The sequence below is a fragment of the Ursus americanus genome, chromosome 7 (assembly GCF_024610735.1).
Source record: "Ursus americanus isolate L20-20 chromosome 7, mUrsAme1.1.p, whole genome shotgun sequence".
NCBI classification, from domain to species: Eukaryota; Metazoa; Chordata; class Mammalia; order Carnivora; family Ursidae; genus Ursus; species Ursus americanus.
The window spans coordinates 51,587,321-51,614,310 of NC_142133.1; the positions used below are offsets into that span (position 1 = coordinate 51,587,321).

Here is a 26,990-nt window from a genome sequence, read left to right on the forward strand (position 1 = left end):
GAGTCACTGGGTCACATGGTAAGGTGATGTTTAACATTATAAGAAACTCAAAGGATCCTCCAAAGTGGCCACGCCATTTTGCTTTTCCACCAACGGTGTAGGAGAGCTGTAATTTCTCCGTATCTTCATCAGCAGCCTCATACTGTATTGTCAGGATTTTGTGGTTTTGCGTTTTGTTGTTTGGGGGGGGATTTTTTTTTTTTTTTTTTTGGTGTGTGTATGTTTAAGCCATTCTGATATATGTGTAATAGTATCTCATTGTGGTCTTAATTTGCATTTCCTTAATGACTAATGAGGTCAAGCGTCTCTTCGTGTGCTCATTTGCCATCTCGTACACCTCTTTTGCCATCTCATTTGTGTCTCTTTGGTAAAATATCAGCTCAAGAGTTTTTTTGCCCATGTATTAAACTGCTTTCTTGTTAAAGTTCTGTAGGAGTTCTACACATATTCTGGATACGAGTCCTTTATCAGATATGTGTTTTGAAAATATTTTCTCCTGGCTTGTGGCTTGTAGTCTCTAGGCAGTGGTTTTCACAGAGCAGATGTTTTTAATTTTGATAAAAATCCATTTTACCAAATTTTTTTTCATAGTTTATGCTCTTTGCATCCAAAGCAATCTTTGCCTTGCCCAAGGTCACAAAGATCGGCAGCTATGTTTTCTTCTATAAAGTTTTCAGTTCTAGGTTTTATTCTGTGCACATGACCCATTTTTGTTCATAGTAGTACATGTTGTAAGGTAAGGGTTGAGGGTTTGGGTTGGTTTTTTTTTTTCTTTAAAGGGTGTTCAATTGTTCCAGTACCATTTGTATCCTTTCTCCATTGAATTATTTTGGTGCTTCTATTGAAAATCAATTGATCATATATGTGTGGGTCTGCTTCTAGACTCTTCATTCTGTTCGAGTGGCCTATCTGTCCTTTCACCGGCACCACACTGTCTTGATTCCTGTATCTTTATAGTAAGTCTTGAAGTCAGGTAGTGTAAGTGTTTCAACTCTTTCAAACTTGCTTTGGCTAATCCAGGTCTTTTGCCTTTACATATAAATTTTTTAATTAGCTTGTTGCTCTAAATTAGCTTATCATTATACAAAATATTTACATTTATGTTTTTATGTTTGAATTGGTGTTTTGTCAAATCTCTGGATCAATTTAAGTTAGGTCCTTATCCTTTTGAAAGTAGGGGGGTGGTCATTCTTCAGAGATACCACAAAAGAAAGACTGACCAGTTCCTTCCAAATGCACCCACACAGAATGGCTTTGCCAAATGGCCTTGGCTCTAAGCGCTGGGTTGTGGAGTCCACGTGTTCTGATGTGTGAGGGGGACAAGAATGCAGTCTGCCTCTCCAACCTGCTCCCTGATATAGAAAGGAACAGACACAAAGTTGAGGTCAGCCCTGAGCCTTAACAACAGAAAGGAGCATGGTTCCTTGACGCATTTTTGAAAACGAGATGACATCTTTTCCATCCAAGGGGCCCCTGGAGGAGTAGGAGTTCACTAATGCAGAAGAGAAGGGAAGTTAATTCTTCAAAGGAAATAGCAAGAGCAAGGGGCTGAGCAGGCAGGAAGCTCAGGGCTGCAAAATTTGAGGAGACAGTTTTGGATATAAAGCCTGGGGTCAAAATTCTGTTCCCTGAGCACAGAGGCCGCTGGAAGCTTTTGAGTGGGAGGGAATAATCAGATCTGTATTTGAGAAAGATCCTCTTACTGGCAGGCAAAATACCCTCCCAGAGATCATCCTGTGGGTGTGGCACCAGACATGTTTGTTTCCCCCAGGTTTGACTGGGGAAATGGCTGAGAGCTTGGGCCAGAATGTCTTTGGAGAATAAGGCCACCAAATTAAAATCAGACAAGGGATCAAAGGGGATGGGAGAGGCACAGGAAGGCACATTCACATACCCCTTACTCCCCTGGACCCTGAAAAGCATCTACGTCTCTCCAGGCACACCCACAGCCCCGGGCAGAGCTCTGCTGTCAGAGGCCAACAACACACCTGCAGCACTGGAGGTCCTCACGGAGTCAGACCATATAACGCAGACACCCTGTGAGCATTTGTATTCTGCTCTTCAGGGGCAATATTTTGTGTTGAGGTTATCTTTAAAATGCAACCTTCCAAAAGATGGCGTCGCTTTTAAGATTATGCCATTGGGGTTGAATAAATTTCTTGGCAACCTTGTGTACAAATCTGGTGGGGGCCTCACTGTGAAATCTGAAAAAGAGACAGATGGAACAGTCGGCCAGAAAGCCCCAGTGACAGAAACAACTATTCCCTGGAAGGGGGAAAAAAAGGGCAGAAAGGCATCTTTGTTTATTTTTACAAAATTTGGAGAACAACAGTGTCCCCCAGCTGTCTCCACAAGATCAAACCAGCTCCAAATGGGAGTTGCTAGGTATTTGCCAACACTTGAAATCAAAGTCCAACAGGCCTGATGGCCCTGTTTCTTGTCTTTCCCTCCCTTTGTATTTCAAGATGACAATTTCATTTGTTCATTGATGCAGCCTGTCCGTTCAATAAGCATTCTGATTCATCTATGAACTTCAAACTCCACTTCTAATCTAAATCAGAACACAAAAGTACATGACCCCTTCACGTCTTGCTAGGCCCTCTGGCTCATTCAAAGCAAACACTCGAGGGCAGTCTCAGAATGTCATTTAATCATGGGGTCTGCATTTTCAGCGTAGGCCATGCCCTCCAAAGTCCAACTCAGGGATCGTCAAACTGTCAACTCGCCCACTTCTCTGGGACTGATCACACGCAAGCTCTCCAATCCTCCCTTCCCCTCGCCAGCCCTCAGGGAACACCAAAGCCTGTTAGGGGACTGGTACCCGTAACTCCGAAATTAGGGTTAAGGCACAGGCCTGGGACAGGGTACCAAATTTGGCCTTTGTTAGGGCCTATAAGAAACTGATAGAAAATGTCAGTTGTGGGAAAGACATCTTTAGGCTTCATCTAAAAGTCAAACCTCTGTGAACTTCCATTTAACTGAACAGGGCCAAGTGGAAAATTTGCTTCCCTCCTTATTTATTAAAGGAAGACAATCAACAGAAACAAAAAACAAAATAATTCTGTCGGGGGCTAGTTCACCACTCTCCCACCCTGCTTCCATGGGCTATTCTTCGAAACGTGGACACAGGTGCCATGTGCAAAAATGCCATGCTGCTGGCTTACGTGGCCTCTCTGTTGTATCAGAGAAGCCAGAGCCAAATGTAAGATGATCACTTCTGAGCCACTTTGTCTCTGCCCAGGAGCTCCCACCAGGAGGGAGCAGGCTTCTCCGGGCTGCTGCACAGTGACAGACAGGAAGAACATCTAAACTCTCTTTCAAACTTATAGAAAAAGAAAAAAACAAAACACCCACACAGTGGGGAACAATTTCCCCACTGTGTGGGTGGTGGGGCCCCAAGAGCTGTTATCTGCAAAGGGCACTTCTGGGGGTTACCCAGCTGTCACCACTGTGTGGATTCCACTCGAAAACCTCAAGCCAAGCCGTGGGGGAATGAACATCAAGAGACAATTTTTCCACTCTGTGAAAATGACTTGACTTTACAAAAATAAATTAAAACACCTTGATAATAAGTGAAATGTGTGCGGGACCTGTTGTCAAAGGCACAGTCGGTCACGGTCGATGCTCTTCCTTGCTTGGCACGTCTCTACCATCAGAATATGACTTTGTCATTCTCCACTTCCTGACCCCTCAGCACCTGACCCCACATGACATCTCTCTCTCCACATACACACACACACACACACACACACACTCCCATACCACACAACCAGGTCTGGCGTTATTGGTCTAGCAAGAGTTAGAGGCAGAACCAGCATGTCTGAGGCAGGTGGGAGTCACTGGGGTGGACATGTGTTAGTACGGGAACCGGGGGAAAGGATGTTCTGACTCTGTTCATCATAACAAGGGAGATTTGATGGCTGTAGCAAAAATGCAGAAGTATAAAAACAAAACTGGGCATCCTTTGGGCCTTAAGTCCCTCTTTTGCCATGCAAGGACTCCCCGGTTCCGGGCTGTTCTGCCCCCTGTGTCTATGGCAGCCCAAGAGGCACTGCCTGCCCACCGAGTCTATAGGATTCAGTGATTCCTCTCCTCCTCTGCATACTCACGTCCTTGAAGTCCTTCCATCCCGCTCCTAAGTGAACCCACCCTCCCAATGCTGCCATCTGGAGCCACGCTCACCTCCTCCCTTCCCTTCATCCCACCCCCATCTACTACAGGAATCTCACACCATTGCTCTTGGCCCGGGTCCTCCTGTTAGAATTTGGGAAACAGACCTGGTGATTAGAACCTCAAGTCCCAAACCTTGTTTCCAAAAGTATCCTTACCCACACAAAGAGGACCTAGGAAGCCCTCAATTCCAGCATCTGGGTTCTGGGTAGACATGACAATAGAAATGGAAACCATTTCTCAATAGCAACTGTGAGGTTTGAAGGGGACCCAGAACTACATACACTTAGGCTACGACCCCATTTTAAAAAGTAATCAACAGAAGAACAGTATGGCGATTCCTCAAAAACCTAAAAATACAATTACCATGTGATCCAGCAACTCCACGTCTGGGTATATACCCAAAAGAATTGAAAGCAAGGTTTCAAAGAGATTTTTATACGCTCATGTTTATAGCAGCATGATTCACAATAGCCAAAGGCAGAAGCAACCCAAACGTCCGTTGACAGATGAAAGGATAAGCAAAAAGTGATATATATATTTATATATCCATATAGATATATAGATACACACACACACACACACACACACACACACACACACACACACGTAGTGGAGTATTATTCAGCCTTAAAAAGGAAGGAAATCTGACACATGCTACAACATGGTTGACTCCTGAGGACATCATGCTGAGTGAAAGAAGCCAGACACAAAAAGACAAATACTGTTTAACTCGACCTATATGAGGACACTATCAAATTCAGAGACAGAAAGTAGAATGGGGGTTACCAAGGGCTGGAGGCAGTGGGGGTGGGGAGTCAGCGTTCAATGAGTATTGAGTTTCACTTTGGGAAGACGAAAAAGTTCTAGAGATAGATGTGGTGATAGCTGCATAAGAATGTGAATGTACTTACTATCACTGAACTGTATACTTCTTAACCGTTTTTCAGGGTTAAAATAACAAATTTTATGTTAGGTGTATTTCACCAAAAAAAAAAAAAGTGGTCAACAGAAAGATTGAAGCTTCAATTAATCGAAATAAACTAGCAGGATTTTTTTTTAAAGAAGAGACACAACCAGAAACCCACACTCTTCATCTTCCTCCTTCTGAGGACAGAGGTGGGTGACAGGGTCAGGCAGCAGGAGGGACAGAAGAGTCTCCACCAACCCAGTGAGGTATTGGTAACCATACAGAACGATGCCAGGCGCCTGCCCTGGCCGAGGGCGGGGTGAGCAGGAATCTTCTCCGCAACACAGGCCTGACCCCCACATAAACACAGGGGCAAAGTCACCACCCAGCCTTCCGTCGGGTCTACCCGGCTCTGCTATCTTACCTGACGCCCTGACTCGAAAAGACTGATAGCTGGCAAAAGTCCCTCAGCCTCACCAAGGATTAAAAAGAGGCTTTCTTCTCCAGCTCCATAGAGACTCTGAGTTTCTGCGCCAGTTAGAACTCTCCACAGAGCCGCAGGGTAACCCTCACCATCGCAGGAACAAGCACGTTTGTTTTCTGAACTAGAGCAAGACCTTAGCTTTCTCAGGGAAGAGGCACCTTTAGCTCTCATGCGGAAGGAGGCGGCTACTTTTCTTGAGAAGAGGGACTCAGATATAAGGAAAGTTCCACCAATAGGAAAAGAATGGAAAGGGCAATATCTGCCATCCCACACACACCCCACATGTATGCCACCCACATGAGAGTCCGGGGCCCACTGTCCACACCAGGCTTCCCAAGTGCAGAGCAGCTGTAGGTCCTGTCCGTGGCAGTGGCCTGGCCGTGCTGACAAGGGAACAGGTGCTTCTGCAGGACGTTCAGCCTGGCCGGGCGTGAACATCAGGCACACCCACGATCCCCAAACATCAAAGTATGCTGCGCTCCTCTGGAACGGCGTTCTTCCAAGAGTATCCAGAAACGTCCAGCATGAACACTTTTCTTCCCACACACTCATTCTCAGTTCTGAGTGGTTCTCACCCAGTCCTGCCGTCTTCCTGCTCTACCCCGCACAGGGCACCAACAGCACTTCAAGGCCTCTCTGACGGCCCACTTTGTGGCTCGAGTCACAGCTGGATGTAAACGAGTACATGCAACCTGCTACAAGCATTTGTAGAAGGCAATCTCTTTGGAGGTAACTACGGTTCGTTAGCGGAGAGCTGGCCAGATGTCCCAAGCTAACCAGTGGGTGGCACTTTGGGGAGGCTGTGAGCAGTCTGTGTAAGGATGGGAGGGACATTGCTTTGTTGCCCCTCCATGGAGATGGGATCTTTCACTAATTCAACATCTTAATACATTTTGATGAATATTAATACAAGAAACCAACATTTTTCATAAACACGGTGCACTTGAGAAACAGGCAGAAGTCATGAAGCAAGACAATGGAGCTTTTAGCCATTCTCAGATGTAAGAGGGGGGCCCCCATGGAGGGGCCAGGGGCTTCACTAACAAGCCTTCACCCAGCTTTCTGTTTGCCGGGCCTCCACCTCTCATGCAGGACATCCCTGATTTCTGTTCTTATCCCTAGACAGAATACATTACCCAGAAATTACCCTGCAGCAGTCCATTTTTTGTTTTATAAGAAATGCACTACCTACCACCACTTTTACATAGAAACCCTATTCCTCCAAATAGCCAGTAACCTTCACCAGTCAAGCCACCAGAACAGTTCTAATCGCTGTGAATTGATATCATGGGTACAGCGGCCACCAAAATTAAGCTCAAAAACCCACAGACTTGAGCAAACCAAAAGCTATAAACCAGGAAGATTATGTCTTCAGGAGAAAAAAAAAAAATTAACTTTACCTGTGGCTGTAGCGAATGGCTATCGTCAACCCAAGCTGTAATTAAAAAGAGGGAAAAAATACATATTAAATAATATTCAGAGTATACTGAATTCACAAGAAAATTAACTTAGTATAATCCATTATTTTTTAAACATTTCCTAAAATCTCCTATTGCTCATGCTTCATAAATAACACCTTTTAATGATAGATCTTTAGTTTCAACACAGGTCTTAAAGGATAGCCATATTTCAAAAGGGTCTTAGAGACACCTAAAATATTTCATGTGTCTCTCAAATTAGACAGCTGTCTCTCATCTGGAAGACCTTCCATAACAGAGCTCTTTTTTTTTTTTTTTTTTTTTTGCTTTTTTTCCTTTCTTTTTTTCTTTACATTTTTTAAAATTTAATTTTTAAATTTTTTTATTGAGATATAACTGACAAATAAATTGTACATATTTAATGTATACAATGTGATGACTTGCTATACATATGCAGTGTGAAATTATTAACATACGTTATCACATTAACGAACACATCCATCACTTCACATAGTTACTTTTTTTTTCTTTCTTCGGTGAGACCACGTAAGATCTACTCTCTTAGCAAATTTCAAGTATACAATACAGTATTGTTAACTCTAGCCACCAAGCTGTGCATTAAATCTCCAGAGCTTATTCATCTTACAACTCAAAGTTTATACCCTCTGACCAACACCTCCCCATTGCCCCCACCCCCAGCCCCTGGCAACCACCATTCTACTCTCTGTTTGTATGAGCAAAACAGGGCTCTTTCAGCTCTGAGACAAAGCCGTGAAAGGATGGGATTTAGCGTGTGGCTGAATCTGAGGTTTGCCATACCCAGGTCTGGGGAGGAGTTCTTTTCCTACCCCCCTGCACCAGGAGTGCCGAGTGGAGACCAGGCCATGAGGCGGACTGACCACCTGGGCCAGAGTCTTGCCAGGGGGATCTGCACAATCTTCACACTGATCCCATAAGCCCAAGGCCAGCAAATTGCGCCTCTGAGGACAGCAAAGAGATTAAGCCTGCAATGCATGTGTGACATCAAGAGGAAGTGTATACCGTCGCTGGACACAGCGACAAGTGGAAACCAAGGTGACGCCATGATTTCCCTTTTACTCTGTGGGGGGTGTCATGGAAACCTCTCAAGCGTAAGCGGGGGTCGAATCATATGGCAGGGACCCCAGCTAGTTCGTACAAGTTCAGTAGCGGATTCCAGGAAAGTCAGGCCACACGAGTTCAACGGCTAACTGTACGGGCATCAAGTTACTTAAACTCTCAGAGCCGCAGTGTTTGCAACTATATAATGGGCAAATAATTATTTTCTCGTGTAAGGATTAAACAACTTTTCTATTTTTGTGTTTATACCTGTGTGTACACACACGTGTGCCTACTGCCTATAGATAGGAAAAACTCTATAAATAGTTAACTACCACTACTACCGCTATATACAGGCAATACCTCATTTATGAAAATGTTTTCATTTTCCAAAAAAATTTTTTAAAGATTTTATTTATTTACTTCTTTTAAGAGAGAGAGACAGAGGGTGCGAGTCAGTGGGTGAGGGGGGATGAGGAACAGAGGAAGAGGGAGAGAGAGAATCCCAAGCAGACTCCCTGCTGAGCACAGAGTCCAACACAGGGCTCCATCTCATGACCCTGAGATCATGAGCTGAGTGGAAATCAAGAGTTGGATGCTTAACCCACTGAGCCACCCAGGCGTCCCTTCATTTTCCAAAATTTAATTTTTAAGTTAGGACTTGGAACTTAGAAAGTATTTCATCATGTAAAAATGATGACCAGCCTCAACCATGCCTATATAAGCCTCATCAACCCACTTGTGGTTGAACTAGGACACTACTGGTTTAAGGAGCTCACAGCAGTTAAAAATCCAAGCATCATCTGGGCCGAAGTCTACCTAGCTGAACCTTCACATCCCCGAACATGTCACTGGTAATTCCCCTGATGTCGGCCCCAGAGGCGGTGGGGGGTGGGGGCCGTCACGTCCACGGGGCTGTCCTGGACCCCAGATGACACAAGGGTCCCTGGGCAGTGGGAGGGTGGAGGGGGTGACGAAGAGGCAAGGGGAGGGAGAGTTAGGAGAAGTAAAATCATTGGAATGAATATAATATTATATGTCAACTATATTTTAATTGAAATTTTCCTTTAAAAAAGAAAGCAAGCCCAACACCTTAGTCCAGCTTGACACACTCCAGAATCCTCCAGCTACTGTTCGAACAGCTCAGCTCCAGAATCATTTGGCTGTGTGTTACCACCATGCATACCCCAAATGCAGAACTGACATCGGTGAGCCAGGACTGGGGAGGCAGGGGATAGGCTTAATTTTACAAAAAGATTATCTAGAAGTGAAGGCATGAAATATATAACATTAAGGTGATTTCATATCACACTCACCTGAATGTATTCAATTATCTGTCCGCTGAACCGGGAGTATACTTTTTTGAGATTTAAGCAAACGGAAAAGGAAGATGCCTCAGGACAATCAAGAATTTAAAGAACAAGGAGGAAATTATTTAGGGAAGGAAATAAAAACAGAAAATGCAGCCAAAAGGTCAGGATGAGCAATTTACGATTTCACATGCCACGTAACTTTACATTTCCTGGAGTTAAAAAGTTCTGGCTTCCAGTGAGGCTAATTATAAGATAATTTTACCAACTGAAAATTTTGATAAGCTTTAGAGTACTGCTTAATTGGTGGCTTTTCCACAGTTGAAAGATATGCCTTTGCTGGAGTGGGGAGAGAAAATGGGCGTGGGAGGGACAAAAATAAGAAAAAAGCAGAGGAAGTCTTTCGGTGGTAGCCGTGCTGGTTAAAAGAGGCTGGGTGATAAATCCTTCACAGAAATGAATTTCAATTAAGCAGTTTTATTTGTCTTTTCCTGGCTTCTGAATCAAATATGTTTGTTTTATTGTCATTTTAAAAGGGACGTCTTTGTGAAGGACGAGTGCGAATCAGGGAATCACACCGACCCGCCCCAGCATCCCGCGGGCCTCTGTGGGAACAGGCCAGGTAACAACATGCTAGAGAACGAGATGATCTGAACCCATGCAAAGGGCCTGGAGCTTGGTGGGAACCGACCCCTGTGGTGGATGGGAATAGGGCACTGCACAGTCATTCTGGAAACATGGCTTGAACTCCACACGGAATGCACCAGATCCAATTAGGGAGCCCTGACAAGACACTGGAACGGTGTAGAAAAGTCCTCATAAGGCCCTGCCGTAAAGTCCCAGGTTGGAACATGAGTAAGGAGACTGTGTCTATTCCTCCTCCTCCTGCATATTATCTGACCCTAGAGAAGGCAGGGGAGGTAGAAAATTCTCTGAGGCTTCGGTACCATAGCAAATACAAGACAAAGGCAACTGTGTAATCTGCTGAGAGATGGCCCAGAGATAATCTTCTGCCCTGGCATTAGGAACCTAGCTAGTCAGGCCTCTCTGAGCCGTCACCTCTGCTAAGAAGCATCAGCAACTCAGAAATGCTTTAAACAAGTCTCGCTCCTGCCTGTGTCTGCACAGACATGCATGCAACCATGCACTCATGCAGATTTTATAACCAATTTACACATGCACGTGCACACAGATGTACACACGTGTGCGCACTGAGACCCAACACACCCATGCAGGTGTGCACACTTTTGCATGCATGCATATCCACACTCACACATATGCGTGCACATGCACACCACTTGTGTGTGCACATGTCCCAACGAGCATGTGTTCATATGTGCACACATGCACGCACATGCTCACACAGCACTCAGATGCAGACATATGCAGGCACCGGCACATATGCACACATACACATTCTTACAGACGTGCACACATGCACTGACCCACGTGCACAGAGACGCTCTGGCATTCAGAGAGGCCCACAGAGCCCCCTGAGACAAAGGGAGGCCTCAGACAATTGACCCTTTTGTTGCTGGTCTCAGCAGGAACCCAGAGGAGAGAGAGGAGGGAGGCCTAGGGGTTGGCCCCCTGACCCCAGCCCAGCCAGGGCAGAGGCCCGGGGACATGGAGGTCAGCTGGAGTTTTGTGCTGCTGCCCTCCCTGGAGAACAACCCCCCAGGACATACTGTAAGTATTACCAGAATGCACTTAACAAACTCCCACTCAGAGTCCTTTTTTTTAGATTTACACAATTTGTTAATAACAAAATTAAATCACATTTTAATGGCAAGGAAAGAGCAATTTAACATTTTTCAAAATCTCCACCAGCTACAAAAACCTTTTTCCTGCTGCTTCGGCCTAAAATTGCTCCTTTTTTGGAACAGCTGACTGAGGCAGCTGTTTTGTATCAAGTCTGAGGGTTTTCCATATGACCCAGGGAGCTCAGACAACAGGCAGACCTTGCTGCATTAAAGAGTAATCCGAGAATAATTTGCCATAAAACCCCCCAAAGTGCACCAGCTGTAGCCGGATACGCCCTATAAAGCACCACGTAGACTGCATGGATCTTGTAAAATAATCATAATAATTTTAGAAAACATATTTTTAAAACATCTTTAAAAAAATTTTTTTAAGGAAAGAAATGGGTGACACTGTCTTAGGGCACTTCTCTTACATGGGTTCCCTTCCCTGTCCACAGGCTGTCACTAAGCGTCTCTTCCTAATGCCCACTTGACCAAGGGTGCCTGTGTTGTTGGGAACCCCCTTCTTACAGGTCCACTGTGCTGCATGTTTATGACGTGCTGTCACACTCACAAACCAGCCGAGGGCTGGTGAGGAGGAAGAGTCCATTAAATGCCAGTCCCAAAGTGGCCCTGCTGGTGAGTGGTGGTGCTCCAAGTCTGGGCCCAGAACCTTCTAGACTGGGGTGATATGCTGGCAGGGGCTATGACCAAGAGCCATTCCCATTTTCAGGGTCAGCTACCAACCAGCCACTGCCCCGATGCTAGCACTCCCTATTCCTCAAGAAAATCTGGAAACCAAGGGCTTTAGTATGAAAACTCCCACGTTTTAAATGCATATGGACTCTGGGAAACAAATTGAGGGCTTCAGAGGGGAGGGGGTGGGGGAATGGGATAGGCTGGTGATGGGTATTAAGGAGGGCACATATTGCATGGTGCACTGGGTGTTATACACGAGTAATGAATCATGGAACTTTACATCAAATACTAGGGATGTACTGTATGGTGACTAACATAATATAATAAAAAATATTATTAAAAAATAAAATAAAATAAATGGATTTGCATATTTTTCAAATAATGTGAGCCAAAATAATGTGAGTGGAATTTGGCCAGGGGGCCACCAGTCTGCAACCTCACTTTACACCTTCCCATATTGCCAAGTCTCTCCCTGCGTTCTCAAATCTTCAAATCTGAATTAATTGGCTTTTGACAAATCTAGAAAAAGCTTTCATGTTATTCATGAGTCTTCTTTCTTTTTCCTATAATTACATGAAGATTTTCTCTAATTTACTTCTTTTTAAGTTTCATGGGTCCAAAGGGTCCATCACAAAATAAACTCCAAAAGAAAAGCTTGTTGCTTATTTTCTTCCTGCAGTTTTCAACTATTCCTTCCCCTTTTATGGGAAATATGGAAAAGGAGCCTGAAGAGGAGAAGAAGAAGCTTGGTGTGGACAAAATCCCACACAAACAGAGCCACGGTGTGCTGACACCAGGAAGCCAGCACAGGGAGAAAGTAATCCACCAAATGGTTCCTTAACCCCTTCCCTGGCTGTCTTTCCAGCACTGTTCTCTCCTGATAATAACCAGGACCCCCTTGCTCCCCACACAAGCACCCTCCAGGACTGCTCTTTCCACAGGCATCACCCCAGTTCTTCCTGGCCTCCCATGCCTGACTCTCAAACCCCTGCCACGACTCACTAGTCCTTAGCCTTGGCATCTGTCTAGGGCTTTCTTAGGCACTTGCTACTTCCTCTGAAAAATTAACTGTGCTGAACAGATGCTTATGGTCAGTAGCAATGAGCTCTGGGGTCAAGTGTCCTGACTTTTCTTGCCTTCTCTTCAATGTAAAATGGCGTTGTTTTAGACAGATTAACTTAGACCTCAGAGATGAGGACCAGCAAGGATCCTTGTCTCCCAGGAACTTGTGAGAAATGCAGATTCTTCAGCCCTAATTCTACTGAATCAGAAACTCTGGGGTGTTTTAGCCATTCGTCCAGGGCTAGGTTTAGAAGCACTGAATGAGATGATGTACAGAAAGGACATAGCAATGTGCTTGGCGTAGATGACTCTTACTACCTGCTGTGATGGTGATGATGATGGTACAGTACATAGTAAAGCTATTTGCACTTTATGTGCTCTTAATGTCCTTTCAGTGTCCTCCACTCAACTTCAGGGATTCTCATCACTGCGAGTTCAGGCAGGCTCATGGGCAGGCCTGAGGTTATGTTTTGGGAAACGAGGCCTCCTGCTGCTTCCGGGTGATCACCCAGTCATCAGGGAGAGGTGTGTGCACCCTGCTGAGGTCCACTGTTCGCTGCTGGCCTGCAAGGACACAGCCAGCTTCCTGGAGGCCAAGGGTGAGTCTCAACAGGCGGCAGCCCTGCCCTCCTTCTTGCCATTCCCCTCGAAAGAGGGAGAAAACAGCAAGAGAGGCAGGAGGAAGAAAAACGGCAACATATTTTTCATTACTGAGTTTATTTGGTGATATTATCCTTCCTTGGTCCCTTAAAATTAAGGGGAAAAAAACTCAAAAAAATCAAGAAAAAGACACACTAACATTTAGGGAAAGAAAGGGATATGCATAATGTGTAGGATCTTTTCAGATTTGTCAGAAACCTAGCAATTCAGATCTGAAACTTTCAAACCTGATGTAAAAGATAAGTTGCTAAATCAATGGAAATTAACATCGAACGAACATTGAAATGTAGGCAGCAGTTGTTTAACGAACCTAAGAAAACAGGTTGTTTTTAAGACTCTAAGCCCCAAATGACTAAAAAGGTAAGACCAGTGATGGTGCTGTTCCTCACTGCTGTCCCCAAGAACCTGAGCCACACACTGTCTTTTTGGACTAAACATCTTGCTTAAAAAACAACTAGATGGGTTTTCACAAGGACTTGTGTTGGCCCGCAATTCACCCGAAATGAAAACATTTGTTAACCTTGACTTGCTGCCCCACAGTTAGAGCACCGTGGACCCATTCTGCTAGGCATTTTCCAGGGACCAAGCCCCGTGCGCTGTGGGGATCTGGCAGGTGGAGGAGCCCCCTGCTCTCTACCTCAGTGCCCTCCTTTGCGGAGATGACAGTAACTGTGGTCCCCAGGAGACAGGGGAGGAAGGTCTCAGGGCCTGGCAATGGTAAGGGCTTCAGGAGGCTGGCTGTTGTGTTTGTCATTGTCATTCAGTGGCCATGGTCTATGTCACAGCACCGTGAGTGTGCAGCAGGGCCTGGTTCCTCTTTGCGTGCCTGGTACCCAGAGCTGGACAGTCAGCTTCATGAACTACTGAACTCCCTCCAGGGGGTTCCTCTGATGCTTACAGTTTGTTCACGAATGCCTTTTAGGTTTTAGGTTTCAAACAAAATAATTGTGGATTTTGGTTTCTTTGCTTCTCATGATAGGAACTGTTGGGTGTTCTATAATATCATGAGTCACACCCTCTTGTCCCAGAAAGCCTAACTTCAATGTAAAAGAAATCAGCATGACAATGGACTTGGATTCTGGGTGCAGCCTACATCACAGAATACCTAACCCAGAAAACTCCGGAACTTCAGTGGCAAATACTACTTAAGTGAAAACTTGATTACTAAGTCAAAGTGTCAGCCAGGAGAGGAGGAGGAGGCTAAAGAGAAGAAAAGGAAATGTACAAAGGGGAAAAAATAGGTGACGCCCTCAAATGCAGACAATAACAAAAACATTTGAGGGCATTTCTAAGGTGGATTTGGGGCTGTTAAATGCGTGAAAACGAAAGGCTGTTCATAGCCTGTCACAGCAGCTTAGAGACCCCACCACAGCTTGCGGACCCACTCTGACCCCCCAGACCCTCCATCAGGGTCAAGAGTAAAACTCCCAGGAAAGGATCTCTCTTTTTAATGTAAAATATAAAAATAGTTTGAAGAAGCTTATTTCAAAGAAAGAAAAACACTTTCCTCCTTCCAATTTTTACCTACTTTCTCATCTAATCTTCACACACACACACAAAAAGTACACAAAACACATAAACAGACAAACAAAAATCCCTCTGCCCAGGCTTACAGGATATAGGCTAAAATAAAGCATTCCATGAAATATGTCAGCAGCTATTAAAAACAGTATGGTAGATCCATTATTGAAGTAATAATGTATTTTTAAATTACACTTTTTAGTATGAGATAATTATAGATTCACATGCAGGTATTAGAAATTACCCCAAAGATACAGATGTAGTGAAGAGAAGGGCCATATGCACCCCAATGTTCATAACAGCATTGTCCACAATAGCTAAACTCTGGAAGGAACCGAGATGCCCTTCAACAGATGAATGGATAAAGAAGATGTGGTCCATATGTACAATGGAATATTACTCAGCCATCAGAAAGAACAATTACCCAACATTTGCAGCAACATGGACAGGACTGGAGGAGATTTTGCTAAGGGAAATAAGCAGAGAAAGACAATTATCATATAGTTTCACTTATTTGTGGAACATAAGGAATAGCAGGGAGATCAGTAGGAGAGGGAAAGGAAGAATGAATGGGGGGTAAACAGAAGGGGGAATGAACCATGAGAGACTATGGACTCTGGGAAACAAACTGAGGGTTTCAGATGCGGGGGGTGGGGGGGGATTGGGCTAGCCTGGTGATGGGTATTAAGGAGGGCACATATTGCATGGAGCACTGGGTGTTATACGCAAACAATGACACATGGAACACTACATCAAAAACTAAGGATGTACTGTATGGTGACTAATATAACATAATAAAAATTTTTTTTTTAAATTTTAAAAAGAAATTATATAAAGAAATAGTATAGAGAGTTCCCATGTATCTTTTATCAGTTTTCTCCAATGGTAACATCTCACATAACTACACTACAATATCACAATGAGTATATTGACATCAATACAGCCCAGTTACAGAACATTTCTGTCACCATAAGGATCTCTTGTATTGCCCTTATAAATGCACCCACTTGGCTCCCATAATCACTCACTGTTTAGCCCCTGGCAATCATCAATCTGTTCTCCATTCCTGTAATTTGTCATTTCAAGAATGGAATCATACAGTATATAACCCTTTGGGATGAGATCTTCTCATTCAGCATAATTCTGTGAAGATTCATCCAGGTGGTTACATGCACCAATAGTTCATTCCTTTTGATTGCTGAGTAGTATTCCATGGTATGGACATACCACAGTCTATGAATCTGTTGAAGGACGTATAAGTTATTTGCAGTTTGGGGCTATTATAAATAAAGCTGCTATGGAGATGTGTGTAGGAATTTGCATGAATATAAGTTTTCATTTCTGTAAGATAAATGCCATATAATTTCTACATATGCCTTGTGAAATTTACTCCTAAGCATTTCTTTTTTAAAAGCAATTGTAAACGGTATTTTTTTCAGTGTTCACATATTTATTGTTAATATATAAAAATGCAATTGATTTTTGTATGTTTATCTTGTATCCTGCAACATTGTTAAATTCATTTATTAGTTCCAGGAGCCTAAATAGGCTCCATGGGCTTTCTATGTAGACAATTATGTCATCTACAAATAGAGTCAGTTTTATTTCTTCCATTGTTATCCATACACCTTTTTCTCTCTTTGTAGTGAGAGCAGACATCCTTGCCTTGTTCCCACGTTTACAAGGAAAGCATTTAGTTTTTGACATTAAGTATAATGGTAGCTACAGTTTCTTTTTAAGATGCTTTTTATCAAGTTGAAGAAGTTTTTCAATTCTTATTTTTCTGAGAGTTCTTTTTTTTTTTAAGATTTTATTTATTTGACAGAGAGAGAGACAGCCAGCGAGAGAGGGAACACAAGTAGGGGGAGTGGGAGAGGAAGAAGCAGGCTCCCAGTGGAGCAGGGAGCCCTATGCAGGGCTTAATCCCAGGACCCTGGGATCATGCCCTGAGCTGAAGGCAGACGCGTAATGACTGAGCCACCCAGGCGCCCCTTTCTGAGAGTTCTTGTCATGAATGGGTGTTGAATTTTGCCAAATACTCATTTAAAAAACACTTATCTTCCTTCTAACTACCCCATACCTTCTCCTCCATCTAGTTTTTACCATAAAAAAAAATTACACAAATTTAAGATTTTATTTATTTATTTGACAGAGAAAGTGAGAGAGGGAACACAAGCAAGGGGAGGGTGAGAGGGAGAAGCAGGCTTCCCGCCAAGCAGGGAGCCCAATGCAGGGCTCGATCCCAGGACCCTGGAATCATGACCTGAGCCGAAGGCAGACGCTTAACTGACTGTGCCACCCAGGAGCCCCTACATAAAACAAATTTAAAAAACAAAACAAAACAGGTCCTCTGTCCAGGTATATAGAACATAGGCTAGGATGAGGCTTTCAATAAAACATGAGCACAGCTGTTAAAGACTGTAGTAGATTCACTGTGAAAGGAGATACAGCATATTTTTAAGCAAAAACAAAATAAAACAAAAACAAATCACCTGTAGATACAATGTAGATGTGTGTAATATGTGTTGAGGTGATATCTGATATCAGATGATTATCTATATAATTATAAGGAAAGAAGTCTGGAAGACTACCAAATTATTGGGTGGGAAGGGATGAGGTAGAAAAGGACCTTCACTCTTTTATATTCTTGTTAATGTGTAGTTTGAATGTTTTAACATAAGCTGGTAGTGAATGCTGAGTTTCAAAAAATATCTAATAAAGAAAAAACATGGTGAAAAATCATAGTGCAAAATGCTATGAACCACGTACATTTTTGCGTACCCGAATGCAATTTTTATCTTAAGATGCTGTCTTTGTCAGCCTAAAACATGAATGCCTTGGCAGAGAGATATTATTAAACTATATTCCACCTCCACTCACATTCACATTGGATAAAAAGGACAAAAATTCAAAACGAAGACTCAAGAAAGGAGGTAAAAAGGGACGCCAGGGTGGCTTATTCTATTAAGCATCCAACTCTTAATTTTGGCTCAGGTCATGATCTCAGGGTTGTGAGACTGAGCCCCGCATCGGGCTCCACCCTGGGCATGGAGTCTGCTTGAGATTCTCTGTCTGCCCCATCCCTACCCTCTCCTCCTCTCTAAAAGAAAGAAAGAAAGAGAGAGAGAGAAAGAAAGAAAGAAAGAAAGAAAGAAAGAAAGAAAGAAAGAAAGAAAGAAAGAAAGAAAGAAAGAAAGAAAGAAAGGAAGAAAGGAAGAAAAGGGGGAGGGAGGGTGGAAGGAAGGAAGGAAGGAAGGAAGGAAGGAAGGAAGGAAGGAAGGAAAAGAACAAGGGTATAATCTCTTGGGGTCACTCCCACCCCAAACAAATTCTCACAGAGGTTTGTCATGATTTGAATTTTTAGGTCAGTATAATCTAAAGGTGGTAACTTCAGACTTTGATGTCAGAGAAGTGAATTTGTCTGAAATGATGGATGTGAGAGAAGCAGTGACTAATATGCCTGCATGCACACGCACACGCACCTAGCAGAGTGGGATAAAGACATCTTTCTTCTTCTTCTCCTGCCTCAGACTAGGTTCATGGAAGGACACAACCAGACAAAGAAAGCCCTGCTGAAGTGTGATCATGTGGTCATAGAGAAGAAATGGAGCAGGAAACACAAGAGCCAAAACACCTTCACTAGTTTATAGACATTGCTATGACCCATCATTGCCTCATCAGGAGACAGAGGAAACATTCTGAGTTTTCTCAATATTTCCAGAACAATTCTCCAGGGTGTCTTCTCTTCCTCTGAAGAGAAAGAACAAACTTCCCAAGGAGTAACCAGGTCCAAGTGACACAGCTAAGGGTAGACCAGCACATCCCATGGCTATCGGTGAAGTATGAGACTACTGCTAACTGCCACCTTGACCCAACAAAGACCCAAAAACACAAACCCACCACTTGATGTTGGTGCTGCTTAGACTGTAATGCACTGCCACTCCAAATTGGGATGGGGATGGAGTATGAAGAGCTTAGTAAGTAAAAAAAACTCTGATAGACATAAAAGGGAAAGTCACTAAATAACATAACAAATACCAAACGTATAGAAAAATATTTAACCTCATTAGAAACCCCCAAAATGGAAATTTAAACAGTGAGACAGTACAAGTTGGTGATTACCCATGGCAAGGTCTCCCTAAAGACCCTACCTAAATTCCAACCACAGCGCCAGCATTTCTGAACCATATGACCTTGGGCAAATCACTCAATCTCTCCATGCCTCAGTTTCCTTGCTCTAACCTGAGGATATCAATTGTCACTCCCTCCCAGCCTTTTTGAGAAGGCTGTATCAGGTGATGCACTCAAAGCACTCCACAGTGTTAGCACAAAATGATCATTCAGTATCTGTTAGTCATTGTTGATAGTTACAGGAATTAGATCTAGAAAAAAAGTCTGGTAGTAATAAATGCCAGAGTGGAAGGAACACATTCGCACCTGTTGGCATAGCCCATTTGGAAAACAACTTGACAAAATGTATCAAGAAGTCATGACACTATTAATACCTTCAGATTGTCCCTAAGGAAATAATATAAAAGAGAAAATCCAAGGATGAACACTAAAGTCCTATTTACAAAGGTAAAAAAAATTTTTGAAATAATGTAAATATTACCAATAATTACAAGAATAATTAAGTCAATACAATACTTTAACTCAATATTTTGCTGCCACTAAAACTTACAATTAAGAAAAACATATAGCAACAGGGGATACAAGCTCAGGATGTCATATAAAAAAGGCAGAACATAAACAATAAGCATTTCAACACTGAGGTAACAACCACATAACAAAATAAAACATGTGACTCCCTCTCATCCTCAGTTCACCCACCCAAACAACACTTCAGCCCCAGTCAGTATCTCTAGATTTAAAAAAAAAAAAAAATCTCCAGATGAGTTGTTCTAAGCCTGGTCCCTTCCCATTAGCCCCATTGTCACCTCCTTGAGAATGTCACTTTTCCTCACAGGAAGTAAAGGAAGAGCTTTTTAAGGGCTGTCTTTCTTCAGATGAAAAATCAGAGCTGATCACACCATTGCATCTTGTGAAAGACGCACGTGGGACTCCCAGTGGCCAAGTGATAAAGCCAAGACCCTAAGGCTACCTCACCTGTCTCTTCGCCCCTTTTTCAACCATTCCATCTCTTTCATTCCTACCCAGGAGATAAAATCACCCCAGACTCCCCAACACAATGTACTGTTTCACTTCCTTTCATACCCCATGTCCCTCAATGCTCTTCTCTCCTCATTCACTTTTGAAAATTCCCATTCATCCTATACACTCCTTCAGATATCACAACACCTAGGTGGCTTCAATGCCCCACTCTGCCTTTTTTCAGTTTCTCATCTGGCTAATTCTGCATGGCACATGCAAGGGCTACCTTCTGTACACACACCTCCCCACCATCCTGCAAGCTCTTGGAGAGTGGGTATTTCTCTTCTATCCCAAGCTGAGTCCAGTACCAGATGAACAGCAGGAGCTCAATGAGCATTTGCTGAAAGTATGGGTTTTGTATTCATTTCATTTCTTTTTTTAATGCGTTTATGCAGTTGTCTGTGTTTCTAACTCACATCAAGTCCGTATTTTGCCCCCTGACTTGGACAGTCAACAGAACAGCCAACCCAGTGGCCTCCGTATTCTGCTACAGCCACACAGCAGCCAAGAACATTCTGCATCCTCACCATGGTGAGAGAGACATGTCTGTATAAGGCACCCAACTAGGTTATTTTTTCCAGGAGCCTAAGAAAAGATTATAGGATGAACTGAACACCAAAGATTCTAATTGCTGTTTGAAAAAAGTCAAGAGAGAAAAAAACAAAACAACATCCCCAAAACTCAGAAAACTCTTTGGATGTCTTCAAACTTTAACATGTTTGTAACACCAGCATGACCACTGCATTGTTTTGGTTCAATGACCAACAATGACAAAGTTGTATTATGTTTCTCTATTGTGGTAACTGCCCATTAAATGCATGTGAAATACAGGGTTCCAAAACCATCATCAATGTTTATAAAAAGCCCATTGTGTACAAGACACTGAGGAGGGCATAAAGAGGTACATGGCATTGTCCCTGAGCTCAGAAAGCACCACACAAACCAAGGAAATAGCTACACTACCCACAGTGTGAAGTGCCAGGAGTTCATAGGAGGGTGATCTTGCTGCCACAAAGGAGCTGGGACTTGAGCTGGATCTCAAGGGATTGGCAGGATTCAGATAGCTATGGAGAACAGGGGAGGGCATCCTGGGGGGACCTCAGCATCAGCAATAGTTTAGCAGTAATGAATTTGAGTCAGGCAGGAAGTTTGGACAATACTACTTCTGGGTGCATCCACTGAGCACTTTTCATAAGTCAAATTTGGTGCCAAGAGCTGCAGAAAGCTAAGCCTATCAACAACTCTGAGAAGAAAGTATGATTGCTCCCATTTTTGGACGGGGAGAGGAAGATTCAGAGAGTATGCTACTTTGCCTGAGGTCATACAGCTACAAAGTGACTGAAAGCCTGGGGATATTTGGGACTGGAGTATGGTGGGTCTTGAGTACAATGCTAGACATTGAGAATGTGATCCTGAAAACAATCAAGAGATGCTGAATGAGTTAGGGACAGACTCTGTGATGCTTCTAAAAGACTCACCTTGCCCTTTACCTAAGAGGAATGGGAAAAGAAAGAGGCAAAGAGAGAAAACTTTGCTTTAATGTGTTATATTTTTTTCCAAAGATGCCTTTTATCCTATGTTGATGAATAACCAAATCAGAAATGGTATTTTAAACAGTTACACAGTTTTGTGGGGATGGGCTAGGGCTGTCACTGTCCTTTTCCATCAGACTTCCCTACCTCTTCTCAGCTGAGTACTGTAAAGCAATCTCTAAGACTTCTGGAATACTTGGCACTCCTCAATATCTCACCTCTCCTCCACATCTTCCTGCCACTGGATATACCCAGAAACATGACCCAGGCTTCAGTCAACCATAGGAAGAAACAGAAATCATGCTGCTGCCAAGGAAATGAAGTTTTTCAAGATTCCAAGAAAAATCTTAGCTGAGGGCCCAAAACATTCTTCCACCAGGACCTCAGAGCAATGTACAGGGGTACAAGGACATTTGATACGGCATTATCTCTAAAAGTGAAACTTTGGAAACAACATAAATATCCACCAGGAGGGGTCTGGTTATAGTGGACTACTGGGCACTATTAAAAAGACTGAGGAAGTTGTCTATATGCTCACTTGGAAAGATCTCCAAGAAATAATGTTAGGTGAAAAAAGCAGGCAGAAATTCATTTCTAATATGGCAGTGTAAGCCCTCTCCAGATCGACCCTCCCACAGATTGCAGCTATGAACTTCAGGCAAGATACAAAAAACAACTACTGAGAATTCTGGAGAGTAAAAACAAACAGACTTTACAGTAACAACTGGCACAGGGTGAATTTCCCAATTTTTTTCCCCTGTTTTTTTCCCTGAAAGCAGGCCACAGGTGAGTAGTGCAGCATGGGTGGCTAAAACTGAGAGAAAAGCTGTTGTCTTTCTGGCGAGAGAACCCAGGAAAATAGGTAAAGGCAACTGTCGTCGCGGGAGTATGAGGAGGTATCCTAGAGAGGCAGGAGTAGCAGAAGGGGATCCCCTCATTCTGTGCATGAACTCTGGATGAATCTCAGGCTGACCACTAAACCAGCATGCACTAGAAGGACGAAGCAGTGCAGCCAAGGCTTAAAGAATTAAACTGAGAAAAACCCACAGAAGATAAGACAAAGCTCAAGGTTAGGCCTTGAGTCTAACCGGGTTAATTATGGGCTAAAATAAACCACCAACTTTCTTCAGAAGAGTAGAACATAACTCAGAGTCCCCAAAACATAATATTCACAATGTCCAGGATATAATCCAAAGTTACTGATTTTATGAAGAATGAAGAAAATGTGACTATCAATAAATGCCTACCTTAAAATGATACAGATGTTGAAATTATCAGATAGGGGCTTTCAAGATAATATTATAGTTGACCCTTAAATAATGCAGGGGTTAGGGACACCAGCTCCCTGCGCAGTTGAAAATCCACATATAACTTTTGACTCCCCAAAGACATAACTGCCAATAAATTACTGTTGACTGAAAGCTTTACCAGTAACATAGTCAGTTAACACATATTTTGCATGTTATAGGTGTTATATATTGTATTCTTACAATAAAGTAAGCTAGAGGGCACCTGGGTGGCTCAGTCAGTTAAGCATCTGCCTTCAGCTCAGGTCATGATCCCAGCGTTCTGGGATTGAGCCCCTCATCAGGCTCCCTGCTCAGCAGGGAGTCTGTTTCTCCCTTTCCCTCTGCCTGCCACTCCCCCTGCTTGTCCTGTCTCTCTCTCTCTGTCAAATAAATAAAATCTTAAAAAAAAAATACAGTAAGCTAGAGAAAAGAAAATCATAAGGAAGAGAAAAAACATTTATAGTACCATACTGCACTTTTTAAAAAATCCATGTATAAGAAGATCTGTACCATTCAAACCCATGCTGTTCAAGCGTCAACTCTATAACCATGGTCTAATTAATGCAAATACAGGAAATCTCACCAGAGAAACAGAAGATAAAAACAAGAAATGAATGAAAATTTTATTATAGTATAACACAATATCTGAAAATTAAGCAGGCTTATTAATAGGTTTAACAGCAGAAAGGAAATGCCCAAAGAAAAAGTCAGTGAGCTTGAAGATAGATCATTATAAATTATTCAAAAGAAAAAGAAAAAAGATTTTAAAAAATGAACATCAAAGAAATTATAAACAAATGGAGAGATATTCTATGTTCATATATTGGAAGACTCACTCTTGTTAACATGTCAGTTCTTAAGATCTCAACACAATCACAATCAAGTTCCCAAGAAGTTATTTTATAGATGTTAACAAATTAATTCTAAAAATTATATAAAAAGGCACAGGACCTATAAGACCCAAAAAAACAATGAAGAACAACAAAATTGAAGAACTCATACTATCCAACTTCAAGCCTACAATATTTAAGATAGCATAGTACTAGAGAAGAAGTAGACACATAGGTCAATGAAAGTGAATAGAGAATCCATAAATAGTCCCACGCAAATATAGTCAACTGAATTTTGATAAAGCTACAAAGGCAATTCAACTGAGAAAGGATCACCTTTTTGATAAATGGGGCTGGAACAGTTAGACATCCATATGCAAAAATGAAACAAAGCAAATAAAAAAAAAGACACAGACCTTACATATTAAACAAAATTAACTTAAAATGGGTCACAAACCTAAATGTAAAATGCAAAGCCATGAGATTATTGGAAGAAAACATACGAGAAAATCTCCATGACCTTGGGTTTGTGATGAGTTTTACACACATGAACAAAAACATAATCCATAAAAGAAAAATGAATCAATTGAAATTTATTAAAATTTAAAACTTCTGCTCTGCCAAAGTTACTTTGTTAAGAGAACAAAAACCATAAATTAGGATAAAATCTTTGCAAAATACATATCTGATAATAGACTGATATCCAAAATATCCAAAGAATTCTAAAACTCAATAATAAAACAAATAATTTTAAAATGGGCAAAATATCTGAAGAGACACTTTATCAGAAAAACTATTCAGAGAGCAAATAAGCATATGAAAAGATGCTCAACTTCATATGTCATCAGGGAAATGCAAATTAAAACAATTAGATACAACTACACACCTATTAGAAGGGCTAAAATCCAAAACACTGACAGTAACTGGCAAAAATCCAGAGCAACAGGAACTTTCTTATGCATTGCTGGTGGGAATACAAATTGATAGAGCCACTTTGGAAGACAGTTTGGAAGCTTCTTACAAAACTGAACATAGTTTTACCATATAATTCAGCAATAGCACTCCTACATATTTACCCAAATTATTTGAAAATTTATGTCCACAAAAAATCTTTATGTAAATGTTCATAGCAGCTTGATTTATAATTACGAAAAACTGGAGGCAACCAAGATGTCTGTCCTTCAATTGGTGAATGAATTAACAGACTGTGGTACATTTATAGAGTAGGACAGTATTCAGCAACAAAAGCCATGCAAAAACATGGATGAATCTTAAATGCATATTGCCAAGTGAGAGAAGCCAGTCTGAAAAGGCTATACACTATGTGATTATATTTACATGACATTCTGAAAAAGGTAAAACTATAATTGGTAGTCAGATTAGTGGCTGCCAGATTTGGGGAGGGAAGGAAACTAATAGGTGAAGCACAGGATATTATTTGGGGGTGGTGAGACTGTTCCCTATGATACTGTAATGACAGGTACATGAAACTATACATTTGTCAAAACCCATAGAAATTTACAGCACAAAGAATAAAACTTAATGTATGTAATTTTTTAATCATGTTAAAGTTAAGGGGATTACAGGATGGAATTCAGACTGATCAAAGAATCTATCACAAATGTATAAAACGACCTCTCTGAAGGGGGTGGGAGATAAAGGTATTGAAATAAGTAACTTTGGAATTGAATGTAGACTGTAAAACCAAAAGCAAAATAAACTGAATGTAAGTACTGTACTCCAGAAGATAAAATTGTTTCCCATAGGGGCTTGAGTTAGCAATTCTGAAACCACTATACACGTATACTGGAATTGAACAATTAAGTAAACGGATGGCAAATGGCTGGAGCTAGCTTTCTCACTATTGGAGCAGGAGGTTACAGACAAGGTAGGGGAAAAGTTTAGAATGATCTATGTGGTAATGGATTGGAGATGAGACATCAGTCTGAACTCAATTTTAGCTTAATATGGATACAAATGGATACATATTGAGATACCTGTATATACACGGGTTAGTATAAAAACATATATTTCCATCATACAACTGACGAATTACTGAACTCTACATCTGAAACTAATGATACACCGTATGTTAAATAACGGAATTGAAATAAGAGATATTAAAAAAGTATATATTTCCTTGCTCTATCAACTGAGAAGACCTAGAAGTAACAATACTCTAGTAGCAATGAAAACACTTGGCACCCAAATCTTGGTATCTAAAATCATTCCCCAGTTTGTTTCTCAGAGTCAGTAAACTGAGGGCTTCAGAGGAGAGGGGGGTGGGAGAATGGGATAGGCTGGTGATGGGTACTAAGGAGGGCACGTATTGCATGGTGCACTGGGTGTTATACGCAACTAATGAATCATCGAATTTTACATTAAAAATAAATAAAAATTAAAAATTAAAAAAAAACTCTTAGAAGAAAACATAGGGTAAAATCTTCATGCTATTGGATTTGGCAGTGATTTTTTGCATATGACACCAACAGCAAACGAAACAAAAGAAAAAAATAGATAACATGAATACCAAAATTTAAAACTTCTGTATATCAAATGACACAATGAACAGGGTGAAAAGCAACTTATGGAATGGGACAAAATATTTATATATCATATAACTGATAAAGGCTTAATATCCAGGATGTATAAAGAACTCCTGCAACTTAATAAATTAAAAAAAAGACCTCATCAAAAAATTGGCAAAGGAACTCTGGAAAACAGTATGGAGTTTCCTCAAGATGTTAAAAATAAAGCTACCCTATGACCCAGCAATTGCACTACTAGGTATTTACCCCAAATATACAGATATAGTGAAAAGAAGGGGCACATACACCCCAATGTTCATAGCAGCAAAGTCCACAATAGCCAAACTGTGGAAGGAGCCAAGATGTCCTTCAACAGATGAATGGATAAATAAGATGTGGTTCATATATACAATGGAATATTAATTACTCAGGCATCAGAAAGGATTAATACCCACCATTTACATTGACATGGATGGAACTGGAGGGGATTATGCTAAGTGAAGTAAGTCAAGCAGAGAAAGACAGTTATCATATGGTTTCACTCATATGTGGAACATAAGGAATAGTGTGGAGGACCACAGGGGAAGGGAGGGAAAACTGAATGAAA

The 26,990-nt window shown here is 41.9% G+C and overlaps 1 protein-coding gene across 1 annotated transcript in view; it reads right to left on the reverse strand.

The window, feature by feature from the left end:
• The window catches only part of ACOXL (acyl-CoA oxidase like), a 306,567-nt gene that overhangs the window by 227,365 nt on the left and 52,212 nt on the right, over window positions 1–26,990 (reverse strand). Inside the window, exon 9 of the mRNA XM_045808789.2 lies at window positions 6,965–6,999. Coding sequence (XP_045664745.2) covers window positions 6,965–6,999 — 35 coding nt within the window. The remainder of the gene's footprint in view (window positions 1–6,964; window positions 7,000–26,990) is intronic.